General features: G+C 43.6%; 1 protein-coding gene and 1 long non-coding RNA gene across 3 annotated transcripts; both read left to right on the top strand.

The window, feature by feature from the left end:
• The first annotated feature begins 1009 nt into the window (after positions 1-1009).
• LOC114013313 (uncharacterized) lies at positions 1010-6093 on the top strand. The gene is made up of 3 exons (XR_003556225.2): positions 1010-1234; positions 2942-3002; positions 5971-6093. It is a non-coding gene; the product is annotated as an uncharacterized LOC114013313 (long non-coding RNA).
• A 2936-nt stretch (positions 6094-9029) lies between these two features.
• LOC114013330 (uncharacterized) lies at positions 9030-17901 on the top strand. Of its 2 annotated transcripts, XM_055791241.1 has the most exons (5): positions 9030-9286; positions 10173-10320; positions 11881-11972; positions 12169-13504; positions 14896-15195. In XM_055791241.1, exons 1-4 carry the CDS (start codon positions 9147-9149, stop codon positions 12404-12406), a joined length of 618 nt encoding a protein of 205 aa, XP_055647216.1. In that variant the 5' UTR covers positions 9030-9146; the 3' UTR covers positions 12407-13504; positions 14896-15195. The 2 variants fall into 2 exon arrangements, 1 of the variants encoding a protein (XP_055647216.1); XR_008744826.1 differs by lacking the exon at positions 14896-15195 and adding an exon at positions 16320-17901 and having other exon boundaries at positions 9030-13504.
• Positions 17902-19113: the final 1212 nt, after the last annotated feature.

Here is a 19113-nt window from a genome sequence, read left to right on the forward strand (position 1 = left end):
GGGACATAAAAAACTCTGGAGCCAGAGGAAAATTGCAAGTCCCTACAAATGCTTGCCTTAATTTACAGCTATAAATAGAGAAGGTAATGTAAGGATGGTATCATTACAAGTGAACTCAAGTTGGAATACATGGTCCTAATTTTCTTAGGGAAATCACACCTGTATCATGAGGGCAGTCATCATGGTATAGACTTAACAGTGCTAGAAGACTTTGTGAAGAGATCTTTTCAGACTTGCTCATTATAACCCTGCAGAAATTTCCCTATGAACTAGTTAGAAAAAGCACAGTCTTCTTCAGCTTTGCCATGTCCTCACTTACATATAAAAAGGCCTTAACAAACGACATGGCGTGACTTTTCTTGTCTTTGAAATTTAATATTTTCTGCTGGTAGAGTGAGGACATGCTCTGGCAGGCCCAATGTAGCAAATCTGAAACCTGTAAGTATATCAGGGTCACTTATTTTTCTTGTGAAGCTGTTGTGTGTAATTAAATATAAAAAATTTGTTTGAAGATACCTTCTGGGTAATACCAATAGTGCTGGAATTACGAAAAGTCTTTAGCTGGGTTGTCTGCATACTAAATTATCAGTAAATGTTTTATGGGTTTTGCAGGTCTGCTGCAGACTGACAAGTCAATTTCAGAGTTGTGGCTGTGTACAGCTATCAGTATGGTGCCTGTAAGTTGGCCACCCTTCAGTTTCTCTAGTCTGTGGGTTCAGCTGGCCTTCTGCCATTGCATATATCAAGATCTTAACGCCTTTTTCACATTTGCCCCTTTCATGCATCCAATAGGCTGTAGCAAAGCAATGTGATCCTTGATGAAGTGTCAGTAAAAACTGACAGGGGATTTGCCACGGAAGAGAAAAGTAAAGAAATAAAAAGCTTAAACAAGAAGATTAGAAGACAGAAAAATATTTTCCTTTGGCTTGCTCACTGCAGGCGTGCTGGTATCAATTTTTCCTTTGTTGTTTTCTTGGTGAGAGGACAATCTCACTGAATATATGCACACAATAAAAGCAACTATTTGGCATTGTTACAATTAATTATTAAAAGATGTATATTAATTAACTTAGTATCTATTTTGTTTTATTTTATTTTGTCTGTCCTGTTTTATTTTCTTAGACTTTGTGTGTGCTTAGGAACCAGTCCCATACGTCTGATTTCCAGTTTTATCATAGAACTAATCTCATTGTTGTCGGTGGGATTACTGGAATTGTACTAGAGAAAATTCTATGTAAGTATATTAGCCCCCACCCTTTTTAATATAGTTGAAATGTAAGCATGCACAACAAAAGACTACAATAACAACAGGAAGTTCTTAAATAGTTGGCTTTTTCTGTGCTGATTTATTTCTTATTATTTACATAGCATAATTTTTGGTATAATTTATTTTGCTGAAATTGTAAGATAATAAATATAATCATAATTGTAACTAATAAAATAATTCTAATGCTTTTATGCAAGAGTAAGATTTGTATTACTGTTTTTCTTAGAAGCTGTCATCTTAAAATAAGGTGACTTCTTCTAACCGCTTACATTACTCCCTATCATTTAATAGATTCCTTATTGCTGAGTGGGACTCTAAAAATGCAGTTCCTTGGAATTTTAAGTAGTTGGAAAATAGGGACTCAACTGCAAATAGTTCAAAATGGCTTACGTTTTGTGTTCTCAGCAGTTAGATTGGCTCATTTTCTGTTATGCTATGCCTGCCTTTGAGTTACTAATCTTCAGCACTTTGAAAACTAGGCTTCAGTATTTTCAACTGAACACTCCACTTCTTGCTTTGAAAATACTGGTCTGACCATTGTGCCTTGGCTCCTTCCTGAGAGCAGTAGGGATGATCATTAATGCTGTATTTTCCTCATTTTTTCCTACCATGCATATCCGTTGTGCTTTCGTTTGTTGCTTTTATTAGCATGTGTGGTAGGTTTTTCAGCATACTTTGCTTTGTGCACTTGGATCTGCTGGCTAAGCATGATGGATTTGTCTGTCTTTTTTCGTGGCCAGTGAAAGTGTCCTTATACCGTCAAGCACTTGTTTCACCTCGCTGCGTCGCAACAGCTTACACAAGCAATCACAATAATAATGCTGTTCTAAGAAATAACTGCAGAGGCATCCTACTTTAAAAACAGTAAGAAAGAAGTATATTCTTCTGAATGTCTTTGAGACAAGGCAGTCCCACACTTGATTTTGCCATGGAAGTCTCTAACTTCAGCAAGCTGGATTGTGCTCTACTATTATTCTGACCTCTTTAAGTGCCTGATTAAGAGATTTATGTTTCAAAGGACTAGAAAGTCTTTAGCGCCTACAGTGTAAAATTCTTTATTCAGTGAGACTCAGGAAGGATCTCTGATGTTCTTCTGTACTATAAACCATGTCTAAATGTATTTAAGGTGACATTGGGCAGGTTGCATTTGGTAAGGTAGAAACCTTACAGAGAAACTGAATTAGGTAGGAGTTTATTTTCACAGAATGATGTTTCCTTGGCTATTGTTATTTATTTTTGATCCAAGTTCTTTTGGAGAAAGAGAGAATCTGATTGTGAATTAACTGTGGGATCAGTTACAAAGTACTTGAAAACAGCATCTGATTTTGGTTGAAGAGTTGATATCCTCTGTATGTGCTTCAGACTTGAAAGAGGACAAATGAGAGGGAATACTTTTGTAAGTAATGAGTCAGTCATGCTGCTGTTGCCAGATATATAAACTGTCAACATTCTCACAAGACCTTGGCAATCAGGCTGACATTAACTGCAAAGCCATTCCTGTAATCTGTGTATATTTCAATTGTGCTTATTGCACAATCTTCTATATAACATTTATAAGAAACATATATCCGTATTTTCCATATATGGGAATGTTGTCAGATTTCAGAAATAGATCTCTTTGTATAAGTACATAGTGCACACCTAAGTAAAAACTATGTTTTTTGTCTCATTCAGGTCTTCCTTCCTCCACACAGTGAGAAAATATCAGGTTCAGGCTACGCTGGTTGTTTTCCAAGTGAGTGCAAGTTAGCCTGTGCTGCCTTAAACTACATTTTGCCCTGAAGCTCTTTTGAGAGATAGTGATCCTGAAGGTGTGCTCAAGGAGTGTGATCCATGTGCTCAGGGTGGAGGCTGTGAGCAGGTAGGCAGTCGTTGCTCTTCAGATTTCCATGCAATTCTAGGAAATTTCCTTAAAGAAGGCTGATTTTGAGTGTGTGTGCAAGCAGCATCAGTAAGAACAGCCTTGCAAAAGCAGTGAAAAGGATTGTCGTTGCTGTTGTCAGCCTACGCACCAGCTCCCTCCCGTGGCTTAGCTAAAACACATCTATATTTTTATATCGTATGTCTCTTCGTTGAGATCCAAATAGACAAGAAAAAAGGTATTATGAGTTCTGGAGTACCTTTTCACTAACTGGTTCTATTTCTTTGCAAAAATATCAAGGATTTTTATTCATTGCTTAGAGAAATCAACAGATGCTTTCAAAACAAGCATGAAAGAGCTATAATGAAAGGCAGGTAGTGATTAAGAGAGTGGTCTTTATCCAATGTGTATTCTGTTTTCTCTTGGGCTTTGAATACAGAACCATACTGACAGACGTTAAAGCGACTGGACTGTGTTATTTGGTAGCAATGGTGGGAAGGGAAAGAGCAGGGAACGATCATTAAAGAAGCTTTTGACAGTTTTCTTCATGCTTTCTATTAATATAAATGAACTACAACCTCTGTTGTTTTCCGAACACATCAAATGCTTGTTGTGGAGAAAAGGAACTGTTTATTTGACATTGATATTAGCAGTATTCTAAATTGCTTTGCTTATACTGAAAAAAGTAATAATTATTATTTTTTTTACCCATCATGGGATCGTAGAATTGTTTACGTTGAAAAATACCTTTAAGATCATGGAGTCCAACCGTTAACCTAGCACTGCCAAATCCATCACTAAACCATGTCCCTAAGTGCCACATCTACACATCTTTTAAATACCTCCAGGGATGGTGACTCAACCACCCCCAACCCCCCACCCCTCCACCTCCAGGCAGCCTCTTCCAATGCTTGATAACCCTATCAAAAGTGAAGAAACTTTTCCTAATATCCCATCTAAACCTCTCCTGGCACAACCTGAGGCCATTTACTCTTCTCCTCTTACTTGTTACTTGGGAAAAGAGACCCACTCCCACCTGCCTACAACCTCCTTTCAGGCAGCTGTAGAGAGTAGTAAGGTCTCCCCCGAGGCTCCTCTTCTCCAGACAAAAGAGCCCCAGTTCCCTCAGCTGCTCCTCGCAAGCCTTGTGCTCCAGACCCTTCCCCAGCCCCGTGGCCCTTCCCTCAACACGCTGCAGCCCCTCTACGTCCCTCCTGCAGTGAGGGGCCCAAACCTGAACACAGGGTTCGAGGTGCAGCCTCACCAGTGCCGAGTGCAGGGGGACAGTCCCTTCCCTTGCCCTGCTGGCCACACTGCTCCTGACACAAGCCAGGGTGCTGCTGGCCTCCTTGGCCACCTGGGCACACTGCTGGCTCATGCCCAGCCGGCTGCCGACCAGCACCCCCAGGCCCTTTCCCACCAGGCCCTTTCCAGCCGCTCTGCCCCAGCCTGTAGCGCTGTGTGGGGCTGGTGTGACCCAGGTGCAGGACCTGGCACTGAGCCTTCTTGAACCTCAACAACAAACATAATTCTGTGAAAATAAACTCCTACCTAATTCAGTTTCTCTGTAAGGTTCCTACCTTGCCAAATGCAACCTGCCCAGTATCACCTTAAATACATTTAGACATGGATTATAGTACAGAGGAACAGCAGAGATCCTTAGCTTTGGCCCATCAGTCCAGCCTGTCCAGATCCCTCTGCCGAGCCTTCCTACCATCAAGCAGATCAACACTCTCCCTGTAACTTGGTGGCTTCTGCAAACTTACTGAGGGTGGACTCTATCGTCTCATCCAGATCATTGATAGAGATTTAGGCAGGACTGGCCCCAGCACTGAGCCCTGGGGAACACCACTTGTGACCAGTCACCAGCTGAATGTAACTCCATCCACCACCACTCTTTGGGTCCACCCATCCATCCAGTTTTTAACCCAGCAAACAGTGATAGCAAAGTGTAACTTCATAAAGTAAAACAATGAGTGATTTTAAAATTTATAAAATAAAGACACACAAAAGACAGTAAATTGCTTGATAACACCACAGCATACTGCTAGGCAGATGCAACAGAAAGCATCAAAACAACTCTCAATTAACTGTGAGCAGATTATAATGTAACATTTTTATGAATGCTGTGACATAGTAAGGAAAGGACTTCACAGAGGTGTGTCCATTTTTGTGCTATGGAAACAAAGCTGTAATTTTAGGCAGTGTTTAGCTTGTAATTAGGACGCAGTCAAAAATCCATGAACCTAAATCCTCTTGTAGGACATCATTAAACAGCTGGTTATCACAGAGTGGATGCCTCACAAACAAAATGTAGTGCAACAAGCTTAACCAGGGATGAATTCAGACTCTGAGTAGATAAGGTAAGGGAATGACAATTAATTGGAAGACCATTGTGTTGCAATATAGGGATTTCAAGGGTGGACCTGGGATAAGGTATCTGTTTCTATTGATACTGAAGTGTTTGAGTGGGCTAATGAAGGAAGTGTGTGTATGTATGTATGCTTATCACTAACAACAAAAAAAATCACAATTTCTACAGATTCAGTTACTACAACAGAGCAGTTTATATACATGTATCTTCAAATACAGTAAATATTGTACCTCCAAAATTTTCAATTATAGCTACATGATCCAACCCGATCAGAGTTTTATTAGAGTTGCATAATCAAGCTTCAAAAGCCAGTAGCTTCCAGGATTAGTTTCCACTGGACTTTGATTCCTTTCTAGTTTTTAATTGCAATGATGTGGTATTTTCCTACAGAACATCAGAGCAGTGATTTCACAGAAATAAACAGACCTCTAAAGGCACAGATAATAATATGATGATCTCTCTTCACAGCATTTCCAGTCAAATATTCAGACCTGCTTTACAAGCACTGGCCTGCTCCAAACCAACAGCCACCTTTTGTTTTTTTGGAATTTGTATTGACGGTTCATAGAAAGCAAAAAACATATCATGGAAGCAGTGGCAAGTGTTAAGAAAGGCTTTAATTTTATCAGCTGTATTTATTTCCTGTTCTTTTTGTTGGCCATCTTCTACCTGGTATGAAAGAGAGCATTACATGTCTCCTAGGGCAGAAGAGGAAGCTGTTGAGACTGGCTGGAATGGGGAAGGTTACTTTCCTTGCTGGAATACCAGTTTACTTGCTGTGCCTACAGCTTGACTAAGCTCTTCAGCAGCAGATGTGAGAAGCTCTTGCCTCACTGTGTGTCATCAAGACTGGGAAACAGGCTGACAGTTGTTCTGTGATATGCCTTCTCTTCTGATGCCCTTTTACCCATAACATACTACGTTTCTACTCCATTTAAGGGAGAGTTTAAAGTTCCCCGTGGATGTGTTGCCAGCATTTTTTAACTTCAGCAAAGCAACACATTCTCTAGTCCTATTCTTAGAAATAACAAAACACTTCTGACAAAATTTTGTCATTAAAATTAAGAAGAATTATCAGTCCTTGACAGACAGCTGGTATATACAGTTTCAGCTTGCGTGATTAAATTTAAATAGCACTAGAAAAGCTGAAAGCCAGGTCATCAGAATGGGAAAAGGCATGCTAATTTAGCAAGGTACCAGTCCACAGTGTATAGTTTTGGCCACTATTGTGTCTCTTCATGTCTTTACAGCATTTAAAAATGTATTTTATGGAACAAGCTTGTGGGAAGAATGAACTTATTAGCTTAGTTGTAAAGTGTTTTAAGTGCAAGGAGTAGCAGGTGAGAGCTGTGCTGCTTAAAAGACCCGATGGTTTGACAGAAAATAATACTGGGCCAAAGCTGCTTAAAGAAAGCTGGAGACAGATGTGTTGTACTTTACTAAGACATTTTCTGAAGGTTAAAGGATGCATATCCTTTTTTACCATTGGCACTGCAGCGGCCTCTGCTCAGTTCTCTACACCAATTACTCTTAATCTTGCAAGAAAACACTGTACCAGGGAGTGGTGTGCATGGCTGACTTTGGCTCAGGCCAACATAAATTAATGTTGCTTTTGCAGCTATAGGGGCATTTATTTGAGGTAAATTTTTCTTATATTTATAGACACCGATCAAAACTTCATGCATGGGAAAGCAGGAGAAAAGGTCAGTACTTGCTAAACTTGTTTCTAAGCCACAGAAAGGGTGTGTAGCGTGGAAGCGAAGAGAAGTCTACAGCATCCTTTCTGCATCCTTCAGCTGTCTTTGCGTGAATCTCCTAAGGTCAAGGCAGAACTGTGGATACTGTCTCAAGGATGTTTGGCTCTTACCTGCCATCTGTAATGGCTTAGAGTGGGCTGGCAGGCTTTATTCTACATTTGAGCATTTAGAAGGAGGTGTCACCTTGCAACATGCTGCTTTGTCTGAAGGCTGTGATTTATGTGATGAGGGAGGTACTAGTGCCCTAGCTGCATTTCCTGATCCTCTTAACCCAGCTGAATAATAACTTACAGAGTGGGAAGGGTTTTCGATCTTTTATTTGTAAATATGAACACTTCAGGAAGATGCTGAAGAGGAAATGGCAGGAAGGGAAAATAATGCACAGCCAAGTCAGCTTACCTTTACTGTGGAAAACCAGACCTGAGTCTATACTCTTTGTCTGCCACCTAGTGCATTACATCTCACACCTTCTGTACCAAATCAGCTAAATGAGGGCTACTGAGTGTGGCTCTAAATTTTAAATGTCTCTGTGCTCCAGGTGAAGTAAAAAAAGAAGCAAAGGATAGCAGTGCTCAGTTCAGTAGTGACAAATGCATTCTCCTGCTTGTGCTGTCTCAGGTGTTCTGAGAGCAAATTGAATGTGTAGACTGAGGGCCAGTACTTTCAGCATGGAAACCACAAGTCCTGGAAAGGAGTTTTTCTGCTTATGGCTCCTCTCTTCCAAGGATATATTTATCTTCATTTTTACTGCTTCTTTAATGTGTCACGCAGAAAGTATTTTTAGCTGACTTGACAGGGAAACAAATTCAGAAATCCTATACAGATTCTTCTGAAGTTTCCATCAAATAAAATTCCATCATGGTGAATGTAAGACCAGCACGAGCACTTTAAAGTCTAATTCATTATTTTAAGTTATCTATATGGGAAGAAAATGTTCTGCAGCTATTTAGTCCTTCATTTAAATGTAAATTATTTCAGAAGTTACAAATTCCAGATCAAAACAATGATAAATTTTCCAGATAATAATAAACTTACCCTTCTCCAATACAGAAGATCATGCAAAGGTGCTTAAATTAGGAAGTTTAAACCACTGAGATGTGTATGCTTAGCGGCAGCAATACAACCTGTGCTTAGATCCCGTTCTAAACATCAGTATGCACTTGCTTGCTGTGGGGCCAGACTTAAGACCTCTCCAGTTACACCCAGTTTGAGGGGAGAAAACCTTTGCTGCTAACATAGCTGGCCAAACGATTCAGTGCGCCAGCTCTCTGTAGCGCTGCTCAATGCAGAGGAGAGGCAGCAAGGAGGGAAGGTGTTTATTTTCACCTTGTTCCAGGACCATGTTGCTGGCTCTTTGTTTTCAATGTGTGAAGGACTGATGAAGTGTGCCATAACTAGCCTGTAAATTTCTCCAAAGGCATAAAGGTCCCAGATCCAAAATTTTTGGACCTGGGAGAATATTGGCAGCTAGCTGGCAGCTAGTTAAGAACAGACAGAACTGTGAATTATTCTTCCAACTGCAGGTGGTGATAAACCATGGCATTCTGGAGGTCTATACCCAGACCGAGCTCTGTCTCACCGAAATCTGGTGTTGGTTCAGACTGCAGGTTAAACGCGGTGTCAGCGCCACCAACAGCCGCTGCCCTAGGCGACCGGCCCCGCAGCCGTGTCCCCGCGCGCAGCAGCCCGGCCGGCGCGCACAGGGACCCTGCGCCCCCGGCGGCGCGCAGCCCCCTGCGGCCGCAGCTCTCGCGAGAGCGGCTGACGAGACGTGGGCGGCTGCCGGAGGCCGGGGCAGAGAAGTGCGCGCAGGGCAGCAGCCGGGCACCGGTCAGTGCCCACCTGCGCAGGTGACGGGCGCTCATTCCACCTGGGCCTCAAGGCAGAATGGCGGGCATTGTTCAGAGAGCCAAGGCTGCAGCTCCGGCTGGGGGGCTCTGCGCCGCCGCCCTTCCCTCGGGAGCCGCAGAGGGCAGAGCCTGCAGCGGGCACCTGGAGCCGCCTCCTGGGGCAGGGACAGGCGACAGGTGTGCCCGGGGGGAGCCCTCCCGCAGCGGGCGGCTGAGCGGCAGGAGGCGGTGGGAGGGCAGCCTGAGGGCAGGGAGGCGGAGGCGGGGTTAGATGGCTGGTTCCCGGTGCAGTCCGCCGCGGGTCCACGGCGTAACAGCCGAAAACCCCTGCTGGCACACGCAGAGGGGGCGGAGGGGGCCGGTGATACTGAAGAAGGGAAGCGTGCAACAGCAGGGACCTGCAGGAGGGAGAGATTCCCCCAAAGGCTGCGGTGCCTTGTCAGGGCCACCTCACCACTCTGCAGAGTGAGAGGGAAAGACGCGGCGGCCACCGCAGGAGACATGGCGGCGCCGCCTGAGGCAGCCCGGCCTGCTCCCTGTGTAACGGCCAGCGCAGCTAAGGAGAGGCGACGGTGACAGCAGAGGCGGCTCTCCTGGGAGGTGCGCCTCAGCTGACCTGGTGTGTTCTTTGGAGAGGTGTGCTGCTTAGTAGGGGCGCATGTCAGGGAAGTCACCGAGAGGCCGCCAGGCCTCATGCAGTCCACTATTTAATCAGCCGCAATTGTTTCATGTGGGTGGACCAGTGATACAGCCAGGAGCAGCCAGAGGAATATCAGGAGGGGTTACTGAGCCCTGGGAGTGGTGGTAAGGGACTCTGAAGCACAGATAGTTTTTTCATCAGCCCTTCCATTCAAAGGGAGGGGGTTTGAAAGGACCAGTCAAATCTAGCGAATCAACAAATGGTTGCAGGGCAGGTGTCACAGACAGAGGTTCAGCTGCTTAGGTCATGGGTTGTGCTTTGAGAAACCTGGTCTGCTGGGGGCTGATGAGGTCCATCTGTCAGAGACAAAGAGTTCTTCAGTCATAGGCTTGCCAAGGTGGCAAAGGGGGCTTTAAACTAAAGTTGCAGGTGGAGGGGAACTTCAGTCCATCCCATTCCTACCATTTTGATGCCATTGCCAGCAAGAGATGCCCAGATTCTGGAGAGGGATTGCAGGTCAGCAGGAGAGCACCTGAAGAGCAGCACGGAGGAATTCCAGCCACTCCAGCCAGTAAGTCAGCTTCGTCGGGGCCTGGCTTCAATGCCTCTATGCAAATGCCTGTAGCACAGAGAATAAACATGAGGAGTTAGAGATGTGCACATGTCTGCAGGGCTGTGATCTTACTGGCATCACTGACATGTGGTGGGATGGCTCCCATGTGTGGAATGTTGGAATGGAAGGATACAGGCTCTTCAGGAAAAACAGTCAGGGGAGATGAGGAGGGGGTGTCACCCTCTATGTCCAACAGACACATCAATCAATGTTAGGAACCCTGTGGTGCCTGACATGTTGGGGCAAAGGGGAGCTGACTTTTCATTGCACTGATTTCCTGTTTTCTGTGCTATAACTTAACAGAATACCTATTGCGGCTTTTGAAGCTCATGAAGCTTAGAGCCCACCATTCAGTAGAAATGGGCTGGAGGCCACTAAACAGGTATCAGATGACAACTGGACTGGTATTTGACCAAAATCAGGGTAGAAGAGCTCATCTGTTTAATTCATTTAAAAGAGTTTCTGTGGAGCTTATCACTAGAACATATTTGGTTGTTCTCTTTCCTAGAGGATAAGGCTTATCTGGTCCTGCATTCATGTCTGTGAATGTGTTTGTATGTGTCTGTATGTCTGTTTGTTTTTCTCCTCTTGGAATGACTTTGGCACCTTGACGATCCCAGCTACATGCTAAGACAGTCTCAGTATACAAAATTCCTGCAAGAGTCATGATGCTGTGTGTCTGTGAGAGACACATGTCATCAGAGCCCTGCTGGGGAAACAGTGTAAGACAGATCCATAAGAAGTGAGGCTTCATTAATTGTTCAGATCATTGAACTTCTTGGCTTTGGATATGTCAGTTGCATACTCTTCTTTGATTTACTCTGTTAAGAGGAGTGTCCTTGGTATGTGGCATCACCTTAGTGGTTTACTTTCACCCTTGAAGATGGTGACATTCTCTATTGTTGAAGAACTTGATATAATCCTAGAGTGGGGTTCGTACTTTTCCTCCAAGCACTGTTTCCAAAATGACAGTCTTGCCTCAGGCATTTTCCTTGTCTTCAGCACTATTTTTTTTTTTTGTGTGAGGTAACAATTATTTTGGCTGAAATGATGAACTATACTGTTCATCCATTCAAATCTCTTTTTCAGTGTAAATGTGTAGAACCCCAATTTGTGGTAATTTACATCTTCAAAAAGTATTTCAGTGAAGTAAATAGAGTTATTTGGGAAGCTTGCAAAAGTTGGTCTGCAGAGTTTTGCTTCATCCTATGTTGACTCTGTCCTACCTTGCAAAACATTTTGTTCCATAAATTTTGCTTTCATGTAAGAAATGTTCATTGTAATTCATACGTTATTATCATTTAAATAAGGTTAATTCATTGACATTTCTAAACTGTATCACAGATACGGGAAAAAAAATGTGCTTGCACTTAAGGTCAGTTAGAAGTCTTCTGATAAGCTTATGGACAGAATTATTCCTGTTATGTGTATATGAGTGGGAATATCAGTGGTTTTTTTAGAGTGTTGACAATCAGATGTTATCACTTATGTTTTAATTCTTTTTTCCCAAAAATTGAGTCTGTTTGCTTGGAAGGATTGGCTGCTGCTCAGAGGGCATGGTACCACCCATCACCGGTCTGTACAGCTGCTACTGCTAGAAGCAAAAGAAGGTAACCACTTTCTATTAACAATACAGAGTAGTATGGCAAAATTGGTGCCTAAATTTGTGCCTTGGAGCCAGGCTCCACCTCGGGAGTGAGTTTTCTAGTGGGGCTTGTGTGAGTGCAGATCCTCATATGTATCATGCCCTCACTCATGGCCCAGAACCACAAACCAGCCCTCTTGATTTTTGTCCTTTTTGTCCAGGAAGTGCTGGCACAACAGGCTGGTCAGTGGCCTTGACCCTCAAAGTCCCATTTCAGGAAGATGGCTGCACAACACTCGTCTGCGAAGGGGTGAAATGCAGGGCAGAGAGGCAGGAGATAAATATTACAAGTTTCATGCAAGCTATTTAGGTTGGGATTTTCCCAAGTACAGACTGGATAACGAGGTCCTTACATATGCAGAATGTAACTCTTTCGATGCAACATCAGAAGAATTGTGAATAGAAGGGGGGAAAACCTCCCTTTTTTTCTTAATCAGAGAGATGATGACAGCATAACATCCCAGTGCAATGACAGCAGAGGAATGGCTTGCTATTAAGTGAGCTTTTGCACCAAGTATGTGCAAACTGGGCTGTATGGCTCTGGCTTATGAAGTTACAAGGCAAGGTAATAAGACTGTATAAGGGAACAAAATATAAACAATGTGCTGTGTAGGAGATGATACGTGAGAGTGTATCTGGAAAGAAAGTAATGCCAGTCAGTGGGAATCAAGTTAGCAGCCATTTTCTAGATTTAGTATCTAGTAAGATGAGTAAACACTGGATTTCAGATTTGTTGTAGGTAGTCTAAATGATTATTTTAATTAATTTATGTTCTTTCTAACAGTGATTACATACATGCTATGAATTAAACCCACAGTATTAAGAACATGTAGACATTGGCTGTAAATGATGAGCTTGTGTCTTTTTAATAACAGACAGCTCATAATAGAGCAGTGTTAAGATGTAAGAAAGTCACGAGCCATAGTTTTTAAAATGGCGATTGGATTTTTGGTATAGGAAATGAAAGCATTTTCCACTGATCAGAACAATTATGCTTCTTAATAGGGGACTGTTGCCACAGTGACTAGAATGCTCTGATGTCATTCCTAGTAGCTGGTCAACTAATCTGCACTCTCAGCCTCATATTCCAACAGGCTTTTTTTGTAACTGATTTGCGCTAAGAGTGGAGGATGTTATGTGTGCCTTTGGGGAAGGAAGAATGCCCTCGACACACTATCCTTGAACAAGACAGTTTAATTTCACAGTAAAGGGCTGGCAAAGATCTTTTCTATGATCACCTATAGTGTCTATCACTTCTGCTCTACAAGGAAGTCCTGCATGAAGATGACAGTCTTGCTGGGGAACTCCTCAAGGAAGAGGTGTTGAGAAACAGCCTGTCTCACCTTCTCTGAGGGATCTGCTGGGGCAGAAGCATTTTGAAGTTTCAGAACTTTAGAGTTCTCTATCAATGTAGCAAAGGCTCAACCCCCTGAAATGTACTGGTGTTGAAACAGCCTGGGAGCTCAGATGAGTATAATGCAAGCACCTAGACAGATGGTAAGTTTTCCTGATTTCTACTCTGTAGCTGTTTGACAATATCCCATTTTTACCCTGGTGTAACCTCTCAGCCAGCTGTGTCAACAGACAGTTTGAGGCTGTGTACACCAATTAAAAAAGGGCAGAGTTTCTGACTTTGGAACATGCAGCAAGAAAGCACAGCTATTTTGTGTGCAGGGAAAGGGTAAATGCTAAAAGGCAAAATACTTCCTTTTTCTGATCAAAAAACCCCAACCAACCAACCAACCAACCAAAAAAAAAAAAATCAGCTGGGTGCATGGCCAAGCCCAAAGAGTGCTGGTGAATGGAGTTACATCCAGCTGGTGGCTGGTCACAAGTGGTGTTCCGCAGGGCTCAGTGCTGGGCCAGTCCTGTTTAATATCTTCATTGATGATCTGGACAAAGGGATCGAGTGCACCCTCAGTAAGTTTGCAGATGACACCAAGTTGGGCAGGAGTGTTGATCCTGTCCAGGAAGGCTCTGCAGAGGGATCTGGACATGCCGGACCGATGGGCCAAGGCCAGCTGGATGAGGTTCGAGAAGGCTCCGTGTCGGGTCCTGCACCTGGGTCACACCAGCCCCACACAGCGCTACAGGCTGGGGCAGAGCGGCTGGAAAGGGCCTGGTGGGAAAGGGCCTGGGGGTGCTGGTCGGCAGCCGGCTGGGCATGAGCCAGCAGTGTGCCCAGGTGGCCAAGGAGGCCAGCAGCACCCTGGCTTGTGTCAGGAGCAGTGTGGCCAGCAGGGCAAGGGAAGGGACTGTCCCCCTGCACTCGGCACTGGTGAGGCTGCACCTCGAACCCTGTGTTCAGGTTTGGGCCCCTCACTGCAGGAGGGACGTAGAGGGGCTGCAGCGTGTCCAGGGAAGGGCCACGGGGCTGGGGAAGGGTCTGGAGCACAAGGCTTGCAAGGAGCAGCTGAGGGAACTGGGTTTCTTTAGTCTGGAGAGGAGGAGGCTCAGGGGAGACCTTACTGCTCTCTACAACTGCCTGAAAGGAGGCTGTGAAGTGGGTGTTGGTCTCTTTTCCCAAGTAACAAGTAAGAGGAGAAGAGTAAATGGCCTCAGGTTGTGCCAGGAGAGGTTTAGATGGGATATTAGGAAAAGTTTCTTCACTGACAGTGTTGTCAAGCATTGGAAGAGGCTGCCTGGGGATGGGGGGGGTGGGGGGTTGGGGGTGGTTGAGTCATCATCCCTGGAGGTATTTAAAAGATGTGTAGATGTGGCTCTTAGGGACATGGTTTAGTGATGGATTTGGCAGTGCTAGGTTAACGGTTGGACTCTGTGATCTTAAAGGTATTTTTCAACCAAAACGATTGTATGATTCTATAATTTTTGCATTCTGTTTGCCTCCACCCTTTCCCCTGTCAGTGAATTTTTTCCAAACATTACAGTGAGCACTCCTGCCCATTCCAGTAATTCAACATGCCCTGATGAAGGGAGAGGGAAATAACATCAGCAAACTGAAATAACCAAAGGATCTCTTTTTCACAAGAGATGCTGTGAGGAGGAACACAGCCCAGCAGCAAGCTGGCAAGCAAGATTGCTCCTAGTACCTTTTGGTCAGGTGTTTTTTTCTTTCACCAGTGTCTCACCAGTAATAAGGCAGCAGAGCTTTCCCATTGCAGTGCTTCCCCAGGCAGTCATGCAGGGCTCAGCAGATGGCCACACTGCAGTCATGTGGACAGTGTGTCAGGTGCTATTCCTGTGTGAGCAGAGATCGTGACAGTTCAATGCAGTACCTCAACAGGAATACAGGGACGAATTAATGTTTAGTCACCGATGTATGTTACTGTACTTTCACTGGTTCAACCAAATGATGTTGTCCTCAATTGCTATCACTTCTTCCCTTGGCCTGTGAGCTTTGTGTGATGCTGCTGTTGAAATCAAACACTTTTTCCCATCAGAGTAAACAACAGCTCCACTGTCTTCACATGATTCATCCATCTGGCATGTCGGTTTTGCCAAATAAACATTAAAATCTCTTGTGCATCACAATTCCTATGAAAATCCTGAAAGCCAGCGCTGCAGACAATAAAGGTGGTATTACACTATGCAAAATTCAGTAAGTGGTTGTCTTTTTGTAGCTATTTTTATATGTTTAAGTTATGGTAGCATGCTGAACAAGAAAAGGATAAAGCTATAGCTTCAGTCATGGTAGGGCTGTGAAACTAATTCCAAGTGCAGTGTCACTTTCCTCGCAGTGTTAAGCATCCAGGTCTCTATTCTTGACAGACGGTAGGTTCTCAGCCAGCATTTATGCTATGCCCTCTTGGTTTTAGCTACATGTTTTGAGGAAACACCCAAGTTTCCAAACTACTACTAGTGAGACTTTGGCAGCTAACCCATCATTCCTTTGTGATAGCTCATCTTCGAATCTGTTGTGAAGATTTTCAAGATTGGCACCTGTGGTTTAGGCATTGCTGATGCTGGCCTTAGGCAGAAAGGGGAATTGCATGACCTTCTGAGCTCCCTGTCAGCCCTGTGGTGTGGCACACCTCCAGGCTACATGCACTGCACTTGGAAGGCACAAGGATGTGAGGAATCCTGCTTAGATCTTCCTGGTTTCTTCTGCAGCCATCAAGAGGTATTATTATTTGAAAGCAAATTCTACTTGTGTATAGCTTTGTCATCACCTCCTGCTGTCACAGGATGCATTAGAAAGTAGCCTTCCATTTATAGTTTGGCAGCGCAAAGAGCAAATTTGATGGTATTGCAGTTCTTTTTAGATGGCTGTGAATGAAGGGGGTTCATACAAAGACACATTTGCAATACAGTTTTGTCTAACCTGCCTCTCCCGCACTGGTGTGCAAACCAGGTATGAAAATGGGAAGAGACATAATTGATGAAGAGAACTGGAAGGGCATTCCCATGCATGACTATCAATTCTGGGAACAGAAGACAGCATGGTGGCTGATTATTTTTCCAAACTTTTGTACTAAAGCTATGCATGAGTCTGGAGACTTAGCAACTTTTTAACACTAAGTTGTTTCATGTGCTGTCCAGTGTGAAAGAAGACAATTAAACAGTGAGTCCACAAAATTCACTCAAAACTAAAATTTTTCTCCCTAGGGACCCACAATGCCAATTGTATATTGTTATTTTAAACGTTGAGTAACTGCTGATATGTGACAGTGACAACTGTCAGAATATCTATGAAGCTAATGAAAAAATAAGAGAGAGGTGATGCTGTCAAGGTTTGCTTATTTGTGGAAGTGGTTCATTGTGGATCATTGCACACAATGAATAGAAAAATGCACAACGTACTTACCATGCTGGGCCAGTTCCACACCCACATTCTTGGACGTGTGGTGTTTAAAAGGAGGCTGCAGACAGGGGTGAAGGGCTAGGCATTTTTGTGCTTTCAGTCACAATGTAGATGTGGTGCTTTTTGTTGGTGTGGACACCCACAGTGAAGGGAAGCAGTCCATACAGGTGCTATAATCAGGGTGGGTATTTACTGACTTCTGAGTGCTTGAGATTTACATCTCAAACACCTTTTGATGTAGGGTTTGGTTTTGTTTTCTGTATTGTGCCGTTCTGTTCAGTGGCTGAACTGGTCCCTAATGTCACATCGGTACTACAAAAAGACACGCTGGAACCATCTTAAGAAAGGAAACAGAACAGAATAGCCACACACTGCACTGTGCCACTGTTAACACTGCTTTTAGATATTTGTATCAATGCCTTTGAAGTTACATCTTTATCACTGATTGTAGTACAAAACTTCCTGGAACATGTCAGTTTAATTCTTTATCTTTGTGCTAATTAGCACAAAAGCAGGGCAATAGCAAAGCCCTAAGTCATGCGTTCTGTACCCAGAACTGTTTATCCACAATATTCATGCTGTTTAATGTTGCAACATATAACCTTCCAAATTTCAACACTGTCATGTTTTCTCATGTATTACAAAAAAAATCTGTAATATTTAACTCTGCATGTGACAAGTGTATGATAGGAAAGACAGTCAGAGTGGGTGAGAGGTCTGACTCAATGCAAAATTACTTGCCACTATGGGAGGCTGCATACGAGCAGCCTGGCATCAACTAAACACCTGGTTTCAAACTTTTCATCATTATTTTCCAGAAATAGTTGCCCATGTTACCAGCCTGATTTTAGTTATTTCCTGTCTTTTGAAGGCTTGACTCAATGACCTAACATACTCTTTGGGGGGTGTGTGTGTGTGTGTGTAGCTCTGTGTGTAATGTCATGCCAATACAAAACAGGGTACCTGAAGGCTTGGAAAAGGCAGTTCTTGTTTAGACAGAGTTGTTTCTTTGTAAAGGTTCATTGTATGACCGGTCTTTATTTAAGCAGAATGTCATAAAAACTTGATGCACCTAAGAAAAATGTGCTTTATCTCATGCTTATAATAAAACGCTGTACAGCCTCAAAGACTAGTGTGCTATCTCCTTTTAATTTCCTTGGAAACTCCCCATTTTATAGTCTTTATCCAACCTGAAATAAGTTGGGTGTAATTTCTGGAATGAAAGGAGTGGGATGAAAGATCAGAGATGACCTAGGAACTCACTTGTGGACTGTAAATGCCTGTTTCTGGTGAGTCTGCCTGCATTGCAGAGCTTATTGTGTCCCAGCAGCATGTGCCTGCCTTTCCTGCCCTGCTGTTGGAATGCAGAAGGAAAAGTTTGTTGTAAGACACTGAGATGTACTGCTACCAGTTGGGACCCTCAGAGTCTGGGGATTATTTGCACCTTGCCTAGGGCTCAGTCCTATTATTTTGTCCTTCAAGTGTGACTGCAAAGCCACTTGCCTAGTTGCAGAGTTTGTGACAAAACTGCAACTCAACCTGCACCAAACCTGTGTTGTGATGCCTCTGAAGGCAATGTAGCCCTTCTTACTCACTGCAATGGAGTTTAAGGTGACCTTTATGAACATGAACACCTTCCATGTTGTAAACAATAAATAATACGATAAAAAGAGGTGGAATGATCTTCAAAAATAAACTAGTATCTTAAGCTTGCTCAAAACAGACAGCAGGTTTTGAGACCAGTATTACTACATGCATAATAAACCACTGTGGCTGATGGGGTGTTGCCCAGATGGTGGTGCTGCTCCCTGCCTCAATACTCAGTTAAACCTGTAATGTGAAAACAGCCTCATTAGGAAAAATGGGTCACTGATGAGGAAACGTTTGCTGCAGGGATGACTAAGATATTTTTCAAGCACTTGCTTGCACTCTTAACCCAGAATAAGGGCATGAAAAGGTTGATCCAGTCTTGACACTGGATCATCGGACCAGTTGTCTCAGGACATGGCCCTAGAAGGGACCACCATGCAGCCCAGCCCATGCTTCTGTTCAGACAGATTTACACAGTACTGCACTGCTGAACAGGGAAGGTGACAATCTTATTCAATGTTTTTGTTTGCTCATTTTCCTTTCATCAGCTCCATTCCTTCATGCTGAAGCTTGCACCCTACGCCTCCATGCCTCTGCTGTCAGTGTGCAAATACTCACCAAAAGCACCTAAGCTCTTCAAAAAGAGGATAGTGAAGAGCCTTTCCTTTTTCAGGGTGCTGATCTTTCCTGAAAAAGAGTAAGACCTGATGTTAGCAATGTTCAAAGGCAGAGCACAGGGAGATTTTATCTTACA

The sequence above is a fragment of the Falco peregrinus genome, chromosome Z (genome assembly GCF_023634155.1).
Source record: "Falco peregrinus isolate bFalPer1 chromosome Z, bFalPer1.pri, whole genome shotgun sequence".
NCBI lineage: Eukaryota > Metazoa > Chordata > Aves > Falconiformes > Falconidae > Falco > Falco peregrinus.

Coding starts and splice junctions, on each gene's coding strand:
- LOC114013330 (XM_055791241.1), top strand. CDS start 9,147: ATGGCGGGCATTGTTCAGAGAGCCAAGGCTGCAGCTCCGGCTGGGGGG. Junction 9,287..10,172: donor GGGGCAGGGACAGGCGACAG/GTGTGCCCGGGG, acceptor TTTAAACTAAAG/TTGCAGGTGGAGGGGAACTT. Junction 10,321..11,880: donor AATTCCAGCCACTCCAGCCA/GTAAGTCAGCTT, acceptor CCAAAAATTGAG/TCTGTTTGCTTGGAAGGATT.